Source organism: Castor canadensis, chromosome 5, assembly GCF_047511655.1.
Source record: "Castor canadensis chromosome 5, mCasCan1.hap1v2, whole genome shotgun sequence".
NCBI lineage: Eukaryota > Metazoa > Chordata > Mammalia > Rodentia > Castoridae > Castor > Castor canadensis.
In genome coordinates, this window is record NC_133390.1 from 84977232 (window position 1) to 84995642 (window position 18411).

The following is an 18411-nucleotide window of genomic DNA, read 5'->3' on the forward strand; positions in this document are numbered from 1 at the left end:
TTGCAATAAGAAAAACCAGCTCCAAATTTTTATAGCATACCTGACCATTGAGAAACTGAAAACCAGTTTCTCAGAGGGTTGGCTATTAAATCCACCAGTTCAGTCACCCACTGACTGGTTGTGCTGAGAGGAAGAACTATGTATTTCACTGACCATTGTCCTGTTTTTCTGAGGAGAACATCAACTGTGGACTTCCCACTGGCATTGGTAGCCTGAGGAGTCTACAGTCAGAGTACCTGGACCTCCTGGCTTCTGCAGAGAAAGCTGATCTGCACCAGGAGAGGTTCAGAAGTGTAGTCAGGCTTCTAATCCAGCTTTATGACAAAACACTTTCTCTGGTGATTGTGTTATATAGCAGAACCAACATCGCTACAAAAATTCCTTGTGGATGCTTCTTTAATAGTCAAGACTAGTCAAGAAGAAATGCATCACAGCCAAGTGGTCTTTGATGGTGCCTTCAACTCACTCTATGCTCCTGAAATCCACTTTTACCACTGTCAACACCTCCAGTTTGGAGCTCTTCTATGGTGCTCACTGTAATGGACTTTTGTGTTAATTTTCATCAGAGGGAGAACAGTGCTTCCTGACTTTTAAATTTATGGTCATCTATGATCAAAAACTAAAAAGTCCTAGGGAAGCATATGTATCTTTCAACTTTGTTATTGAAGCTATCAGTTAAAGAAAATTAAGGGGAAATTTGGGGGGGTTTGGGGCATGGCTCAAGTGGGCGAGTGCCTGCCTAGCAAGTGCACAGACCTGTGTTCAAACCCCAGTACTGCCCCACCCCCTCCAGAAAAAATTTTATATACATGAAATAAGCATTATATACAAATTTATATTCTATACATATTTATACAATAAACATTTCCAGCAAAATGCTTGTGGAAAGCTATGTGTTGTGGAATGTGCCAACATGTTCTGACATGTGGTAGCAGAATGGCACAGTGAGATCCTGAAAAGTGACTGTTATGTGTGACATGTGTAATGTAAGTTAGCAGAGCCCTACAGAGCACTGCTCCTGTTTCCTCAGCATGTGAACTCAGCTCTTGGCAGGGCCAATGCTGGCAGCAGAGTCACTAAACACCTCGTTCAGGTATGGGTCAAGAGACTGGCTAGATCAAGAACATACTGCTTCCTTTGTGTTTCTTACACATGTACATTGGCAGTCACTGTTCAATAGACACTACTGCTGCTTCTATCAGTCAGTGAGAGTTTGGAGAACCAGAATGCAGATGTCTACATGCATACACAAACATACACTCCTAACTAGGGAAGCTATAACGTGGTGCAAGTTTCCATTGATCTTCACATAAATCTCACACAGGATACTGCTGATTCAGAGCAAACAGTAAGGAAATGGCAATGCTGAGAGTATAAGCCTGGGTCAGCAACAATGACTAATGAGTGATATACCTTAAGTAAAAAGGCAGTTTCAACACATCAAGATAAGTGTGTTGGAAGAGACTAGTTGAGGGTGCTGTGAGCTCAAAGGATAATTAACTTAGACTTAGGGAGGGTGTTAGAAGAGAGTTTTCTGGGAGAAAACTAGCTAATACTTGAATTTATGCCATCTGTTTGCTCAATCAACACAGGGTTAGGACCTTTTTTCTTGCCTGGATAATTGTCCTATTCTTTTAATTGGCCTTTCTGCCTTTAAAATTTATATTTGTTGGAAATTCATTCTGAAGATAAAAAGCAACCTCCTCAGATTGGGGCTATTTGTAAACTGGATCTCCATTTACCTCTCACCAGACTTCCTCATGCTTTCGTATCACACAGCCCACCCTCAATCCCTCCCAAGTGCTGTACTCATCCTGTCTTCCTGGAATACCTCTTCTCTTATTATTCGAGACTAGACAAAGCTTTTCTTCCACTGGGAAGCCTTCCTTGACCCTTAGCCTGGGGTAGGCACCTGTTATGATATATGTTGTTAAAGGAACTATAGACACCATAAAGAGTGTGATAATAAGTACATGCTATTTAGTTTAGGCTTCAACTTAGGACAGTCAGTGGCCCTAATTAAGTCTATATTTCAGGAGCAGTTAGCTAACATGCACTCCCACAGACAGCTACCAAAGCCCAGCTTTTTACTTACTGATTTTGTGAATTAGCTTAAAACCCAAAAGCATTAATTGGTGAAATTAATGGCTTGTTATTTAGTATGGCCAGTATTGGGATGGACTCTCATTAATAAAAGGTATTTGAGATATACAGATTGGATAAAACACTTTAGAGATAGCCCCAACTCTTGCATGAAGAGGGAGTAAGTGTACACTTGACCATTTAGGAATACTACTTGGGGCTACCTTTGTCCAGTTATGTCTTAGAAGTTTCTGTTGTCTGAAGTGGATTGTAATGTTGCCACATCTCTGATGATGGTCAGACACCCAAAATGACAGAGCTGAAGGATTACCAGGCATGAAAAATAGGTTGCTAGAACATACTTCCACATGAGTATTTATTTAATAAATGCCTATAGGTGTGCCAGAATTTGCTTTTACTAGAACATGATAACAAGCTTGTAGGGGAGCAGCTAGCCATTCCTCAAAGTTTTTCATTGGGCTTTTTATCATAAAAACATAAAAGCTGTACTAAATTGCTCAGTCATTTCAAGATAGGGCTTCTTTTGGTGGTGGTAGCATTCTGTGCACCTTCTGTGGCATGCATTCAGCTGTATGGCAATTGTTAAGTTTGCTTGGGTACCTTTCCCACTGACTACTGAGGTTTCTGAGAACAATGACTATATTTTTCACTACTAGTCCAGTGCTTAGCTCATGTCAAGATTAAAGGAATACTTGTTGGTGGACAAAAATAAATAAAAGTAGCAAGATAAAATGGGAGGACATAAGCTTAGGAGTTGGGAGACTGGTGTTTTAATATTAGTGCCAACAACAGCTTGAGTACGTGTTATGTGTTACAGCCAAGTTTTAGGCACTTAAAAAGTATTTCATTTAATCTTTAGGGATATTCTGAGAGGGAGCATCACTATTTTACATAGGAGGAAAAAAGAGACGCTAAGTTATTCAGGGTTATTCAAACAATAATAAAGTAGAAGAGTAAATCTTGGTTGTATCCTAAGCACATGTTTTTAATCTCTACTTTAGAAATGTGTCCTGTGGCTACATTTGGAAAACTTATACAAAACCCAATTTCCAGCCAGGCACTGGTGGCTCACGCTTGTAATCCTAGCTACTCAGGAGGCAGAGATCAGGAGGATTGCAGTTTGAAGCCAGCCTAGGCAAACAGTTGAGAAACCCAATCTCAAAAATACCCAATATAAAAATGGGCTGGCAGAGTGGTTCAAGTGGTAGAACACTTGCCTAGCAAGTGTGAGGCCCTGAGTTCAAGCCCCAGTACCACCAATAAAATAAAATAAGCAAAACTCAATTTCACTCTGCATTCTAATTTTCTTATATGTTTTTTGAGTGACACTAAATGACTTAGGTCTACTATGGTTTGATGTTGAATGTACTCCAAAGGTCCATGCATTTAAGGCTTGGCCTCTGGGAATGACAGTGATGAAAGTTGCTGTGGACCTCTGGGAGGTGGGGCCTAATGGGAGCCCCTTAGTCACTGTGGTGTATGCCCTTGGGAAGGGATTGTGGGACCCTGTTCTCATCCTCTCTGCTTCCTGGCTCATGATGTGAAGACTTGCTTTAATGTGTGCTGCTACTATGATGTGCCATGATGAGCAACCCTTGCCAGAAGCCCAAACCCATGGGGCCACCAGGTCTTGGACTTGAACCTCCAAAACTATGAGCTAAATAATCCTTTTTTCATAGGTAGTTTATCTCAGTGTATCTTGTTGCAGTAACATGAAGCTGACTAATACAGATTCCCTCTAGCTCCTCACATTACAGTGGTTGCTGAGAAGCAACAATCATTGCCTGGGTCTTGCCTGACCTTGCTGCTTTGACAAAAGTGCAAGAGATTTTCATGTACAGCATGTTACAGCACTTGTCAGACAATATATTGTGTTTTTATTCTTCTTCCTTTTGAAAAAGTCTTGGGATTTGCAGATAAACAAAAGGGACCTGCTTTGGGCACATTGCTTTGAAGCTAAAACCTGCTGTTAGTCAACAGAACCAGCAAGTTATTTTTGTTCTACCATCCTTTGCTGCCATGGATGCTGGCTGAAATTGACAAAAAAAAAAGCAAAGAAAGAAAACGCTTCAACTATCAGAGAAAGAAAAATGGTAGAAGAAAGCACAACAGAAATGTCAGTCTGTTTACATGCTTCAACTGCCCTGTTGCTGTTAGATAGAGAAAAGGGTTTCTTGCCATCATCTGAGCACAGCTCAGGTAAAGGACTCATAGCCCATGTGGGGTGGGCCAAGCAAGGAACTGAAGTGGCACAGATGACAGGTTGAGTCTAAAGCATTTATTGAGGACCTCTTCTGTGGCACATGCTGAAATGCTAGTTTCTCTGGCCAGTTTTTTTTAGGCACAACTATCTGGAGGTAAAGCATGTTATTAAGAAAAACGATATGGCTTTCCCCTTAGAATATCTTTCATCTGCTACCACTTGCTGATACCAGGATGCCATGCCTGGCATAGAGGATGGCAGTTCTAGAACACTGACAGCTGTCAGGAGACTGATGCTGAGCCCCAAACCCCACCTGACTTCTGTGAAAAAGCAAGGAGTCCTGGCACTATGTGATTAAAGCATCCAATCAGAAAGAACCCAAGAGCATTAACATGATCACACATGTCAAGATGTTTTGAGAAGGTTGCTCAATAGAAGAGAATAAACATACAGAAGGAATAATTGGGTTTTTTTTTTTTTTGCTTTTAAAACTCACTTTCTTAGCAGGAGGATCCCCTTTAGACTGATGATATGATGGAGACATCTTTACCTGGAAATAAAGGCAAACATTTCAATAACTTTTTAGTTTTGGCCTAGCTTTATTTTACCCACATTCAAAATAATTTAAGTAAAATTGGTATAACCAATATTGCAGCTACCATATTAATCTACAATTGGTGTAAAATAGGTATTTTCAAAGGAACAACCAATAGGTTGTTCTTAACAATAGGTTTTATGTTAAGTTCCTTTGAAAGTTTTCTGGAGATCAAAAAGGCAGTAATTACACAAGATAAAAGTATGATTAGGGTAAGAAAAATGAACAAATGGTCCATGTTGGTTTTAATCAAATGGTGAGAGACTAAAATGGCTATTGAACTTTGGTGTTAATCAACTGAGGCAGTAAGCAATGGTCAGCATTTCTTGCAGAGGTCAGTAAGGAAAGAACTCCTGTTATAATAGTATGGATGAATTTCAAGTAATTTTGCTGAATAGAGGAAGTAAGGTAAAAAAGTGTATATATTTTATAGTTCCATTTACCTAAAATTCTAGAAAATGCCAATGAATCTATTCTGACAGAAAGCTGACAAGTGCTTGCCAGGGAATGGAGTAAATTTTTGATTGTGGTGGACAGGCCATTTTCTTGATTGTGGTGATGGATTCATGGATGTGTACAGTTGCCAAATTTGTACACTTTATGTATACTTTATATCAATTATTACCTGAAAAGAAATATGTAGAATATAGCTAAACATTGGTCAGAAAGAAATTTATAGCTATATATACTATATTGGAAAATAAGAAAGATTTAAAAGAAAGGATCTACATTTCCACTGAAGAAACTAAAAAGGGGACATCAAAAATAAAACTAAACTAAGTAGAGGAAGGAAATAATAAAGAGAAGAAATCAATGAAATAGAAATAAAACAAAGCAACAGAGAAAATTAACAAAGCCAAATATAGGTTCTTTGAAAAGATCAACAAAATTTATAGCATAAATAAAAAGGACATATTCCTAAACAACAGAACTTACACAACATGGACCCAAGGTGAAATAGAAAATACCAACAGGATTGTATCTATTAGAGATTGAATTTCTTATAAAATCTTTTTCCATGATGAAAATTTCAAATCCATATTGTTTCTTCAGTGAATTCTAGCACATAAAAAGTATTCAGAGACTAATATATGAAATTAGAGTACCCATTTATTAACTGATAGAGAAAATTATAATCCTTAGTATAGGTAGCTTGGTCTATGTCCAGAATGATGGAGAAAGACGTTAAGTACAGAGTGACTGCACTGAAGATCTCAGGACTCTTTCAGCCCAATAGACTAATTATCAGGTCCTTCATTGTAAATGAAGATTTTCCTGCCACTGCCATATCTCTACTCAAGGAAGACCACATTGCAGGCTTTTTTGTGCTTTTTTCCCTGACTCTAAGAATAACTACAAGAATCAAAACTGCTGCCTGTCCAGACTGCCCTTTCAGATTTAGCAGATCTGCAAAAATTAGACTTGACAGTCCTTGCTGTAACATACCATGACACTAATACTCTGGAATTCACTCCAGATGTATGATGTAGCTTGCAAAAAGTGATCCAATTTTAACTCCTGCTATGCTCTTTTTGAAAAGGGAGAGAATAGATTTGCAAAGCAATGTAGATATTTAAGCTTAAAAAATGACCTCATGAAAGAATCTGCAGACTTTTTAAAACAAGCCAAGAACTAGATGTGGTAGGGACAATTTATCTGAGAAAGCTGTTCTCTGGAGATTAAGTCAGAGAGCGTTTGATGTGGTAACAGAAATGGCTCAGCATCCCTCATGAAAGGTCTTATTTTTCATTTAACAGGATTCCTCATAGAAATGCCTCAGGCAGTGAAGCTTAAAAGAGACACTTTAAATCCAGGTGTGCAGACGCCAGCTGTGGGGACACATGGATGATATACTGAGCTATGGCCTTAATAATGCTGATCTTTGCTAATAAAATGATTCCTGACTTAATCAATCTGAACTGTAGTTTATTTAATTATTTTTTAATTGCTAAAAGTTGTGTATATAATCTCTTTTTTTTGTTCATTTATTCACATGTGCATACATTGTTTGGGTCATTTCTTCACCCTGCTCCCCTCTCCCACCCTTCTTCCCCCCCCCCCCGCCCCGCCCAGTTCCAGGCAGGTCCTGTTCTGCCCTTATCACTAATGTTGTTGAAGACAAGACATAAGCATAATAAGGAAGACAAAGTGTTTCTGCTAGTTGAGTTAAGGATAGCTATACAGAGATTCCCACTATTGCTTTCATGTACCCATGTGTTACGACCCATGTTGATTCAACTCTAACTGATCTTTACATTGGTTCCTGATCCCCTTGAGCTGAAGTTTAAAAGGAACAGGAATACCTTCCTTATCACTTCGCTTTTTTTTAACAAGCCATAATTTTTCTGATTATAAAAGGAATACATGTACATGAATGGAAATTTAGAAACTATAAAAGCGCAAAAAAAGCAAATAAAATTAACGATCCAACCACGTAGTGGTAACTATTTACATTTGGAATAACGCTGTTTTGTGATCTTTTTATGTTGTACATTAATATTTACTTTACCACATCAATATATTTCTTTTTCTTTTTTTTTTATTTTGGTGGGACTGGGGTTTGAACTTAGGGCTTTGTGCTTGCTAAGCAGGTGCTAGATTGCTTGAGCTACACTTCTAGTCCACTTTGCTCTAGTTATTTTGGAGATGGGGTCACACAAACTACTTGCCCTGGCTGGCCTCAAACCGAGATATTACTGATCTCAACCTCCCAAGTAGCTAGGATTACAGGCATGAGCCACCAGTGCCTGACTTCAATATTTTTCTACAGTGTGATTTTTCTTGGTTACAAAACAGTTAATTCATTGTACAGATACACAATAACTAATTTAAACAACTGTAGGCTCTTAGAACATTTTGATTGTTTTAAATATTTTAATCATTAAAAATGTTGTCACAAGCTTGACCATTTCCATTGCCCTGCTTTAAAAGGGTATGAACATTAAAAAAAATCTACTGCCAAATTTTCTTCTGACAAGACAGGTTCACAAACCTTTTTCCTATAATGGTAAAATCTCCAAATCTCTGAAACCAAAAGGATTGCTTTAACAAAACTTTTGGCACCAAAAGTCATCTAGCAGCAAAACCTGACCTGAGCTAAAGTGAGGCTATGAAGAGTTTATCTCACATGAGCATTTGGTTATGGGATGCCCAAGTCACGCTGGGACTGATATGTAATATATACACCATATTACTTTTATTTTAACACTTTTATTGTGCTCTGGCCTCCCTTTTCTTAAAATGAGAAGTCAGCTATTGTCTTTTCTTGGCTCCTTTTGGACTTCTTTATCTTTAGTCTCAGCAGTATGACTATGATGATGTGACTAAATGAGGGTTTCTTTGTATTTCTCCTGCTAGAAGTTTTCTAATTTTTTTTTTTTTTGGATCTTTGGGTTAATATTTCTCACCAAATTTGGGAAAATATCAGACATTATTAGGTCAAACCTATCTCTTTCCATTGCTATACAGTCAAGTTCACTAATGGTTTCTTCTGCAATACCAATTCTACTGTTAATCTGGTATATTAACCATCTGGTATATTCTTCATTTCAAACATTGTAGTTTTAATCTTTATATGTTTTGTTTTTCCTTTTTATCTTTATTCAACATGTTTGATTTTTCCTCTAGCTTCTTGAATATATAGCATACAATTACAATAACTTTAAATGTCTTCATTTACTAATTCTAATACCTATTTCTGGATTGAAAATTTTAATGGATTTTTTTTTCTCTCCTCATTATAACTTATATTTTCCTTCTGCTTTGCGTGCGTGGTAATTTTTTTTAAAAATTTTTATTTTATTCATATGTGCATACAATATTTGGGTCATTTCTCCCCCCTTCCCCCCCCCTTCCCCCCTCCCTGCTCCCTCCCTCTCCCCCCCTACTCCCTCACTACCCAGCAGGCGTGGTAATTTTTGATCAAATGTCAGACACTGTGAATTCAACCTTGCTAAGTGTTGGGCACATTTTAAATTCTTGTATATCCTTGAGCTTTGTTCTGGGATGTGGTTAAAGTACTTCAAAATGGTTTAATCTTTTTAGGTTTTGCTTTTAAGTTTTGTTGGTGGGATCAAAGCAGCAGTTAGTCTAGGGTTAATAGCCCTCTTTCTTCCTCCAGGCTAAGATCTTACTTAGTACTCAGTGCTGTCTGGTGAATTATAAAGCTTTCTAGGATAGCTGTGGAAACAGTCATTATTCCTAGCTCAGGTCAGTTTGGACACTGTTCACCTAATCCTTTTGGGGTGGCTTTTCTTTGACCTCAGCTAGTTTCCTTATATAAGTGGGTCAGTACCCACTTGTTTTCTCTCTCTCCCCTGACCAATATTCTGTCCCACAAACCCCAGCCACGTTGGCCTTCCTGAACTCCTAACTCTGTATCCAGTCCCCTTTTCTGACTCATGGCTTAGAAAATTTCTCTAGGTAGTAACTTAAGGGCAATTCTAGGTTTTATGTCATCTCTTTCTTTCCCTTCAGGGATCACTATCTTTCATTGTTTAATGTCTAAGACCATTATTTTATATGTTCTGTTCATTCCCCCTCTCCAAGTAGCTCCCAACATATCTTACTCAGAAGTGGAAGTCCCTGTACTACTTTTTTAAAATCAAAAAAATTCTGAATTCTGAAACATACCTGGCCAAAAGGACATAAGTAAGGGATTATGAACCTGTACATATAGGCAATCCTACTAGTAGGGCGTAAAAGTGTCAGCCTCCTCACATCCTTATTGCCCTAGTCACTTTCTACTGCTATAGCAGACTATCAAAGCTGGTTAAGTTATAGGCAATAGGCGTTTATGGCTATGAGGGTGATAAATCCAAGACTGAGGGAGCACATTGGTGAGGGCCTTCTTGAGCATCATAAAATGGTGGAGGGTATCACATAGTGGAGTAAGGGAGAATGCTAGCTCCAGACTCTTTTCCTCTTCTTATGAAACCTTAATTCCATCATGGGGCCCCAATATCAGGACCTCTCCTAACTCCAATTACCTCCCCAATTATCATCACCACACAAATTTAAGAATTAAGCTTTCAATATAGGAACTTTGGGAGACACATTCAAACCACAGCACTTACAAATATAAATTCTCATGTATTTTCATGTGTGCTAGTTTAATGCATATTTTAAGAATTTGCCAGTTGACTAAATTAAAAAAGGTATCATGTTGCTATATTGGGATTTGAACTCAGGGCTCTGAGCTTGCTGGGCAGGTGTTCTTACCGTTTAAGCCATGCCTTCAGCCCTTTATGCTCTGGTTATTTATTTATTTATTTGCAGCGTTTTTTTCAAGATAGGGTCTTGCGGAACTATTTGCCCAGGCTGACTTTGAACACAGTTCTCCTGATCTCTGCCTCTTGAGTAGCAAGGATTACAGGTGAGAGACACCGGCACCCCGCTTGCTCTGGTTATTTTTGAAATAGACTCTTATTTTTTTTTGCTATAATTATGATCCTTCCACAACTGGGATGATAGGTTGCTGCATAGTGCCCAGCTATTGCTTGAGATGGAATCTCATGAACTTTTTCCTACCTGGCTTTGAACTGTGATCTTCCTGATTTCTGCCTCCCAAGTACCTGGGATTACTGACATGGAGCCATTGGTACCTGGCCTCATGTTGCTATTTTAATATGCATTTTTCATCATTGGAAAACTGGGTATTTTTTTCACATTTTATTGAACAATGGAGTTTTAAATGTTCTTAGCTTATATTTTCATCTACAGAAAGACTGAAAATATTTTCTGGGTACTAACATCATCCCTTAGGTCTCTTGGATACAAACGTTTTCTGTAGCACAAAGGGTACACAAACATTTAGGAGGTTAAGCATCCGTTACATAGCTATATACACAGGACTGAGCAGGTAATACAGATGAACTATCTACCTACTGTCCACACCACTGGGTTTTAAATCCATTCAATGTTTTCTATTGTTTTAACAATAAAAGTCAAACTTGTTATTCAAGGTCTCCCTACCTACCTCTCTCCCTCCCTCCTTCCTTTCTTCTTTCTTTTTGAGATGGAGTCTTGTTATATTGCTCAGGTTGGTTATCAGAAGCAATCCTCCCATCCCTGCTTTCTAAGTAGTTGGGACTACAATCAGGCTCAGCCACTCATCTTTTTTATCAGTTCCTTAACAGGCATTTCCCTCTTCAGATCCTTTGTGCTTGCTGTTCTCTCTTGCCTGGAATGTTTTTCACATGGTTGCTATATTCAAATCTTTCTGATTTGATCTTAAGGTTATCTCTGTAGATATACACAAGTAGACCCATGGTATCCATGGATACATGATTCCAAAGAGACCACTGTTGAGGAAAAACTGCGAATGCTCAGGAAGCACAGAGTTCAACATTAAACTGCGAGTGCTTGATTCCTTTTTATCAGGACACCACCCAACTTCTATTAAAGACATACCACTTTTCAACAAATCTAAAATTTTCACTTTATCACTTAAATTAAATGCCCTTGAAGGATATTACATGCCCTTTTTGTCTTGAAAGGAACACCATAACTTTTACCTTGCTTTTTGTGCACTTTTTGCTTTGCGAGAGACAGATTCTTACACAATTAAGAGCAAGGAAACACTCAGCAGATGACGCAAAGACTCAAAACAACTGACGATAACATGGGACTGATTGAGAGCGTCTCTGCACAACTGAGTTGCATGATGCGTGTGTGGGAACTTAAAATTTTGGGGTTTTGAAATTTTGTTTTATTTATTACTTTTGACCACTCTTGGTCAAATCATGTGTAATAAATCCATAATCAGGAGGGGCTTACTATATATTCCCTGGCTGTTCAATTCAAAGTAGGTTTCCTTCATATTACTCTCATTCTCCTTACATCAATTATTTGCCTATAACAATTCAAAACTATGTATTTGACATTCTGTTTGGTTACTTGATTACTGTCTAGTGTCTAGCTCCCTTACTGAAGGATAAGTTGATGGTGAGGACTGTTTTTTTAAAAATTTTTTCTGCTCACCAATGTATATTTAGTATAGTACCAAGAACAGTGTTTGGACCAAGGGAGGCATGCATTAAATATAGGCTGAAATAATGAATCACTTAGTACTAGAGTATAACAACAAGACTACTGGGAAATAGATAAAAGTCTGCTCAAAAAGTTTCACTTATATTAGAATCACTGATCATTTCTATGTTCTTTTGAGACATATTCTCACTTAACTTATAAGTTTAATTTAAAAGATATTATAATGAATGTCTAAACATTCTTTTTTTTCTTTAAGCTTTAAAAGAAAAAAACAACTTGAATGCTTTTGGTACAAAACGATCTATTAGCTTATTATCTGCTCTCAAACCTTGTTAATAATATAATGCTTAAAGTGAGCTCTAGTATGTCTTAAATTATATTTCTTAGAGTCTATATCAAGTTGTCTACTGACCAACAATCAGTGTTTTTTAAGAATTAATAATAAATTAATTTCATCTAATGCTAATCAGTGCCAATGAAGATGGTATTTGCTGCTATGGATTTAATAAAGGAATAACTGAAGACGAAATTAAAATTATTTGATCATATTAATATAAGTGAGTAACATTTGTTGTGAAAATAGAAGGCGTGCTTTAGCTGAATTAGTTTCTCCTGTGCATTTCATCTGTGAGTAATAGGTAGAGAAAGCAAAAAAAGAATTGGATAGGCTTGCAAGGTCTGTTCCATAGCCCTAAAAGCTTCAGACTGAGCTGCTGCAAGTCTGGGGGCTAGGGGTAAGGGGGAAGATAAAGAAAGAAAGTCATTTGGATCATTTCTCCTATTTGTACAGAATAAAAATCCTTATCCAAAGGAAAGGAGGCTTTCTAAGAGGGGAATGACTCCTGTCATAACCACATAAAGTTGTTGATAGGCAACTAATATGTCAGAATTATTGGTTATATATATTGACCAGTGATGAAAAAAGACATGAGATAAGAATGACAGGAAGAAAGACTTTATCTGTAAGACCATAGAGTTGAGGGTAACTGTTTTATCATGTTGAGTTGGAATCAGAAATTTAAGAAGGTCAGTTTTCACAAGTCTCTGAAAAAAAATGAGACAAGAAGCTATTTGATAAAAGGATTGTGTTACAAAGGCAGTGAGATGCTTCAAATGCATTTACTATCTCTGGGAGAGGAGCAGATGCAAGCTGACATAAAATGGTTCACACAATGCTGTGAAATCTTAATTAGGACTGTCAATAAGTTATGAATATATTTTTTAAATTGGCTTTACGAGGTGTCAGTAGAGCCAGAGTGATAAAAATAGAATGGGCTGGTAGCAGAAAAACTGGGAACGATGAAGATCCTCAAACATGAGTTCAGATATTTGCTCTCCTTTCTGAACCACATATAGTTCCTTCAGCTGTTGGTGTGAAGCCAACATACTACTCAACATAATACTAATAAAACTCTGGCATGTTTTTTTACTTGTTATTTTTTCAAAACAAGCTGACTTTAAAATTCATAATGAAAGCAACAGAAGTTGATCAAACATTAGAAAAAAAGAACAAATCTGAAGAACTTACATGGCCACATTTCCTATAAAGCTCCAGTCTTAGACAAAGAATAGATCAACGAAGAGAACAGAAAGTTTACAGATAGACCCACACATTCATAGTAAATCAATTTTTAACTAAGGTACAAAGGATATTTAATGGATATCTACATGCAAAGGAATGAGCCTCTATTCCTATTTCACATCAATATAAGAATTCACTCAAAATGGATTAGTGGTTTCCAGGGATGAGGGTTGGTAGGGGAGGTTGGCTTCTAAGAGATACAGAAGACATTTTTGAGGGACGCAATAATACTGCTTTATACCAGGATTGTGGACGTGGTTGTCAAAATTAACAGAAGGTGAATTTTACTATTAGAAATAGTTTCAAAGAAGAAAAAGTCTATTTTAGTGCTAAGTAGTATCTTTCTAGTAGAAGAAAGAAGAAATACCTAATTACTAATATCCAGGCAATAAGATACATTGTAATCACAAGTGGGTTATAAATGGAATATAACTGAGAGAAGGAAAACTAAAAAGCCCTACGATGTAAGCCTTAAATATCTGCATAATCGTTTTCGCCATCTGCATTTGGGTTCAGTCTAGAAAATGCTGGAAATCACCGGACCTGTCTTTCTTTTCCTGATGCAAACAAGGAAGAGTTTTAGAAGGCTAATGAAAATTTCAATCTGGAAACCATACTGAATATGAATTATGTTCACAGTATGTCCTGCAGCTATCTCTAACTGCAACAATGAATTCTTCAGCTTACTCTCAAATCTGTTCTTTGTTTTTGCTGTCTATCTTAGTTAATGGTAACAATTCAGTTGCTCAACTAACAAATCTGCATGATATTTTGACTCCCCCCTCATTCTTTACTCCACCATCAAATGAATTTACTTATCATTAAGTTGTGATAACTTTATTTCTTTTTCTTGTGGTACTAAGGCTTGAACTCAGGGCCTACATCTTGAGACACTCCACCAGCTCTTTTTGAAATAGGATCTCACCAACTATTTGTCTGGGCTGGCTTTGAACCTCGAGCCTCCTGATCTCTGCTTCCTAAGAAGCGAGGATTACAGGCATGAGCCACTGGTTCTATTTCTTACATATAATATTTCAGATGTGAGGCAGAAAAGAGCATGGAGCTAGAAATTCAGCACTGAACTTAAGAGGGTGAGATGGTTAGGAGGTGAGGCTAGTTAAGGAAGCAGGAGCCATAGTTTCTGCTTATCTCAAACACATTCTAAATAAGTACTTTCTTCTCAATCCCTACTACTATTCTAGTTCAAGTTACCACTTTTCTCCTCTAAATGTCTCAATAGTCTTTGGTCTCCCTATATCCATTTTTGTTTCCATTTCAACTCATTATCTGCACTGTAGTTCAAATGTTCTTTTAAGAATATTAATCTGGGGGAAAATATTCTGCTCAGTGCATATCATTTGTTCCTTAAAACTCTTCCATGGCAGCCAGGCACTGGTAGCTCATGCCTGTAATCCTACCTACCCAGGAGGCAGAGATCAGGAGGATCACGGCTTGAAGCCAGCCTGGGCAAATAGTTCATGAGACCCTGTCTCGAAAATACCTAACATTAAAAAGGGCTGGTGGAGTGGCTCAAAGTGTAGGCCCTGAGTTCAAGTCCCAGTACCAAAAAAAAAAAAAAAACCCAAACCTCTTTTATGCTTTCTTTGTCCTTTTAGTGCAAACATCAAAATAATTACTACGGTCCCTGCTTTCCTCACTAGCCTTACCTCACACTACTCTCTTTCACCCTCTCGATCCAAACATGCTCAGTTTCTAGTCTATGTCCCTTTCTGCTTCAGAACAGAGTACTGCTTGTTTTACACACTGTTCAGCCTTTCTGAGTTCTTCCTCTTGCCTACCATTGCATCTAAACTTATCTAGCTTACTCTCCTTTTTTCCTTTTGGGGGCAGCGAACTTGGCACTTCTAGAAATACTTCCATGATCCTTCATGTCCTAAACCAGGTACATTCATTTTTTACTTTTACAGCATCTGTAAAACGTTTGTGGTATAACAAAAAATTTTTTATTTGGTCATTATCTCAGGTTCCTTACACAGAGATCTTAAAACTCTTGAAATCTTCTGAGTGATAAGAGTGTCTTTAGTGTGCTAATGAGATGACTGGTAGCTGGGGATCCATAGATAGCTTTGGGATGAGGGCTGGTAGTCAGAAAGACCAAGACAGCAGTAGAAACTTTAAACTTTAGCTCAATCCTCTGATGTCTGGGGAGGGGAGAGGGGCTGGAGGTTGAGTTCAATCACAAGTGATTAATGATTTCATCAACCATGACTATATAAAGAAACCTCTAAATGAGAGGGCTTGAGGAGCTTCTGGGTTGGTAAAGATGTTGATAGTACTGGGAAAGTAGTGAGATCACAGAGAGAATGGAATCTCTGTCCCTCCTCACCTTCACCCCAGCCTTGCCCTATGCATCTCTTTAATTTGCTGTTCCTGAACTATAATCTTGGTAACAAAAATTACTAACTGTAAACAAAGTGGGCACCTGAGTTCTGTGAGTTATTGAAACATGAGGTGGGTTCAAAGGGATCCCTGAATTTATAGTCAGGTTGGACACAAGTGTGGTACCCTGTTTGTGCCTGTCATATGACATGAGGGCAGTCTTCTGGGACTAAACCCTTAAGCTGTGGCATCTCCAATTCTGGGAAGTTTGAGAATTGAGTTGAATTGTGGGACACTCAGATGGTGTCCAGATAATTAATAAAATTGGTGTTGGAAAATATAACATATATTTAGAATTAGAAACAACTTGCGAGCAGTTATTCAAAATCTGCTTATAATTTCATTGATATGAGCTCCTTTAGACAAGATCATGTTTATCTTATCTAACATACCTAACACAGTGCCTGGCACACTGTTCAAACTGGGTGGATATATAAATAGAATTCCAACCACTGGAGTATAGAAATTCTAAATTGTTATCTGGGAGAGAAGCTGGTTCTGAAGTCTTCCCTGGTTTTACTTTTGATACAACAACAAAAGCTGATGAGGCAAAGAGTCAAGCATCAAGTCCAACTTTTCACTATGTGTTATAAGGCCAACTATATGATAGTGTAGTATTGAGGAAGAAGCAAGGAGCAACAAATGTGATCACACTTCAAAGAGGAGGTGTAGTTGAGTACAAACCAATGACAAAGTGTTAGCCATACTAATGTCTCCATATTGAATCCCTCATGTTGTCAAGTTCTGTTCCCCCCAAAGCTATTAACCAGTAGAGCGCAAACTCTGCTTTACTGCCCGAGGCTTTAAAAAATGCTGCAAAATAAGGAAAAATTATCTAGTCTATAAGTCAGACTCCAAAGGCTAGATATCTTCTCAAATGAACACTACTAATGCATCAAGTTCTTTGAAGACAGTGATTCAGCCGAGAAAACCCTTTAGGGAGCACATGTATCAGCACTTCGTTTATCATCAGGCCTTGGAAAGTGGTGATTCTGTACTCTAGGCATGAAGGCACTCTTGTGTGCCTACAAATTCTTTTTGTTGTTGTTGTTGTTGGTACTGGGGTTTGAATGCAGGGCTTTGTGCCTGTGAAGCAGGCACTCTACCTCCTGAGCCGTTCCTCCAACTGTCAAAGGTTCTTAAATGTAGGCTCAAGTAGACTGCATCCTCTGTATTCAACTATATTTGAAGTTTTTCAGTGCTGGGCAGAGAGGAGAGGCTCTTCAAACACCAAATAGGACTGAACAGAAGATGCTAAGCACTCAATACCCATTATGTAAATTTTTAAGGCTTATAGGACCTAAAGAAAATGACGCCAGGCCTAAAAGACATTGGCAAGAAAAGATCACGTCCACCATGACACAGAAACAAGTCTTACCTGTGATGGGGTTATCCTTCCCTTTTTAATTTCAGAAGAATTTTCACTTAGTTTTCCTACTTTATTACTTGAGTTGCATTTGTAGCATGTCCATCTTATCTGGCCCTCAATTTCTACGGTGCATTCTTTGTTTTGTAGACAGAATGAATGATACAAGTGGCCACAGCTGCAACATGAAGACGACCAATTTGCCCTTTTCATTATCATGAACATACAAACATAAGCTGTGATAGTGTATTAACATGTGATACAGGTTTCTACTAATTGGCTAGAATGTACTGGTGGTTGTATAGGGCAAGAAGCAGGAGAGGAAATACACTCATTGCTGTCCTTGCTGTTTAAAAATCCAGATTTACATATTTATATCCTTAAGCTGTGAGTAGGAACAAGATCACAGTTCTGTGGTTATAGATCACCTGGAGGATGAGCTGAACTTCTGTTCATTCTCAAACTATGAAATTTTGGTAGCCTTTTTAGGGAGTTTGAAAAAAAAAAGGCAACTGGGAAAATCATAATGATTTAAGTAGCTTTGTAATAATATCACTGGCCCATCTCATCAAATTCTGGTAAACAATTATGCTTTGATGAAACATTAACAAAAATGTCATTGCTATAGTAAATTCTTACATTATTCCTATGGAGAAAGTCTCTATTATTTGTACTGGATTACCACATGAATGTCCCAGAAATTAAGTACTGAGCATGCTTCTTCAGTCTTCTCCTTTCTCCAACCTGAAAAGTTGGATTAGCCCTGATGTCAATCCTTTTCTCCTATGTAGTGGTTATACTTTCTCTTCTCTACACTGTTTTTGTATATAATGTGTTTCTTCTATGCTTCTTCTCCTACCCTTGCTCCTGTAGTGACTACTTACAGTTCCATATCTTTAAAATACCATAGGACCAAGACCACCAAATTTATACATTCAGCTCAGACCTCTCCCCTAAAGTCTACCTGTCTCCTCAAGAACACTATCTTGGATGTCCAACAGGCATTTTAAATTTAAGAGGTCCAAAACCAAGCTTCTGATATTCACCCTACTCCATCTCCACTGCATGCTCTCACCCAACCTTCGACATCTCAATGAATGGTAGCTACTTTCTTCAGGCCGAAAACTTTGGAGTCATTCTGAAAAGAGAAGACTTTCTTTCACACTATAAGC

The 18411-nt window shown here is 37.9% G+C and overlaps 1 protein-coding gene across 7 annotated transcripts in view; it reads right to left on the reverse strand.

Annotated features, from left to right (window-relative positions):
• Vps8 (VPS8 subunit of CORVET complex) overlaps positions 1-18411 on the reverse strand; it is a 309569-nt gene that overhangs the window by 29391 nt on the left and 261767 nt on the right. For 5 of the 7 annotated variants that reach the window (XM_074073616.1, XM_074073619.1, XM_074073614.1 and 2 more), the window contains 2 exons: positions 17252-17417; positions 4803-4856 (listed from right to left, as the gene is read on the reverse strand). In XM_074073616.1, the coding sequence (XP_073929717.1) occupies positions 4803-4856; positions 17252-17417 (220 nt within the window). The remainder of the gene's footprint in view (positions 1-4802; positions 4857-17251; positions 17418-18411) is intronic. The other 2 variants (XM_074073618.1, XM_074073620.1) reach the window with 1 other exon arrangement.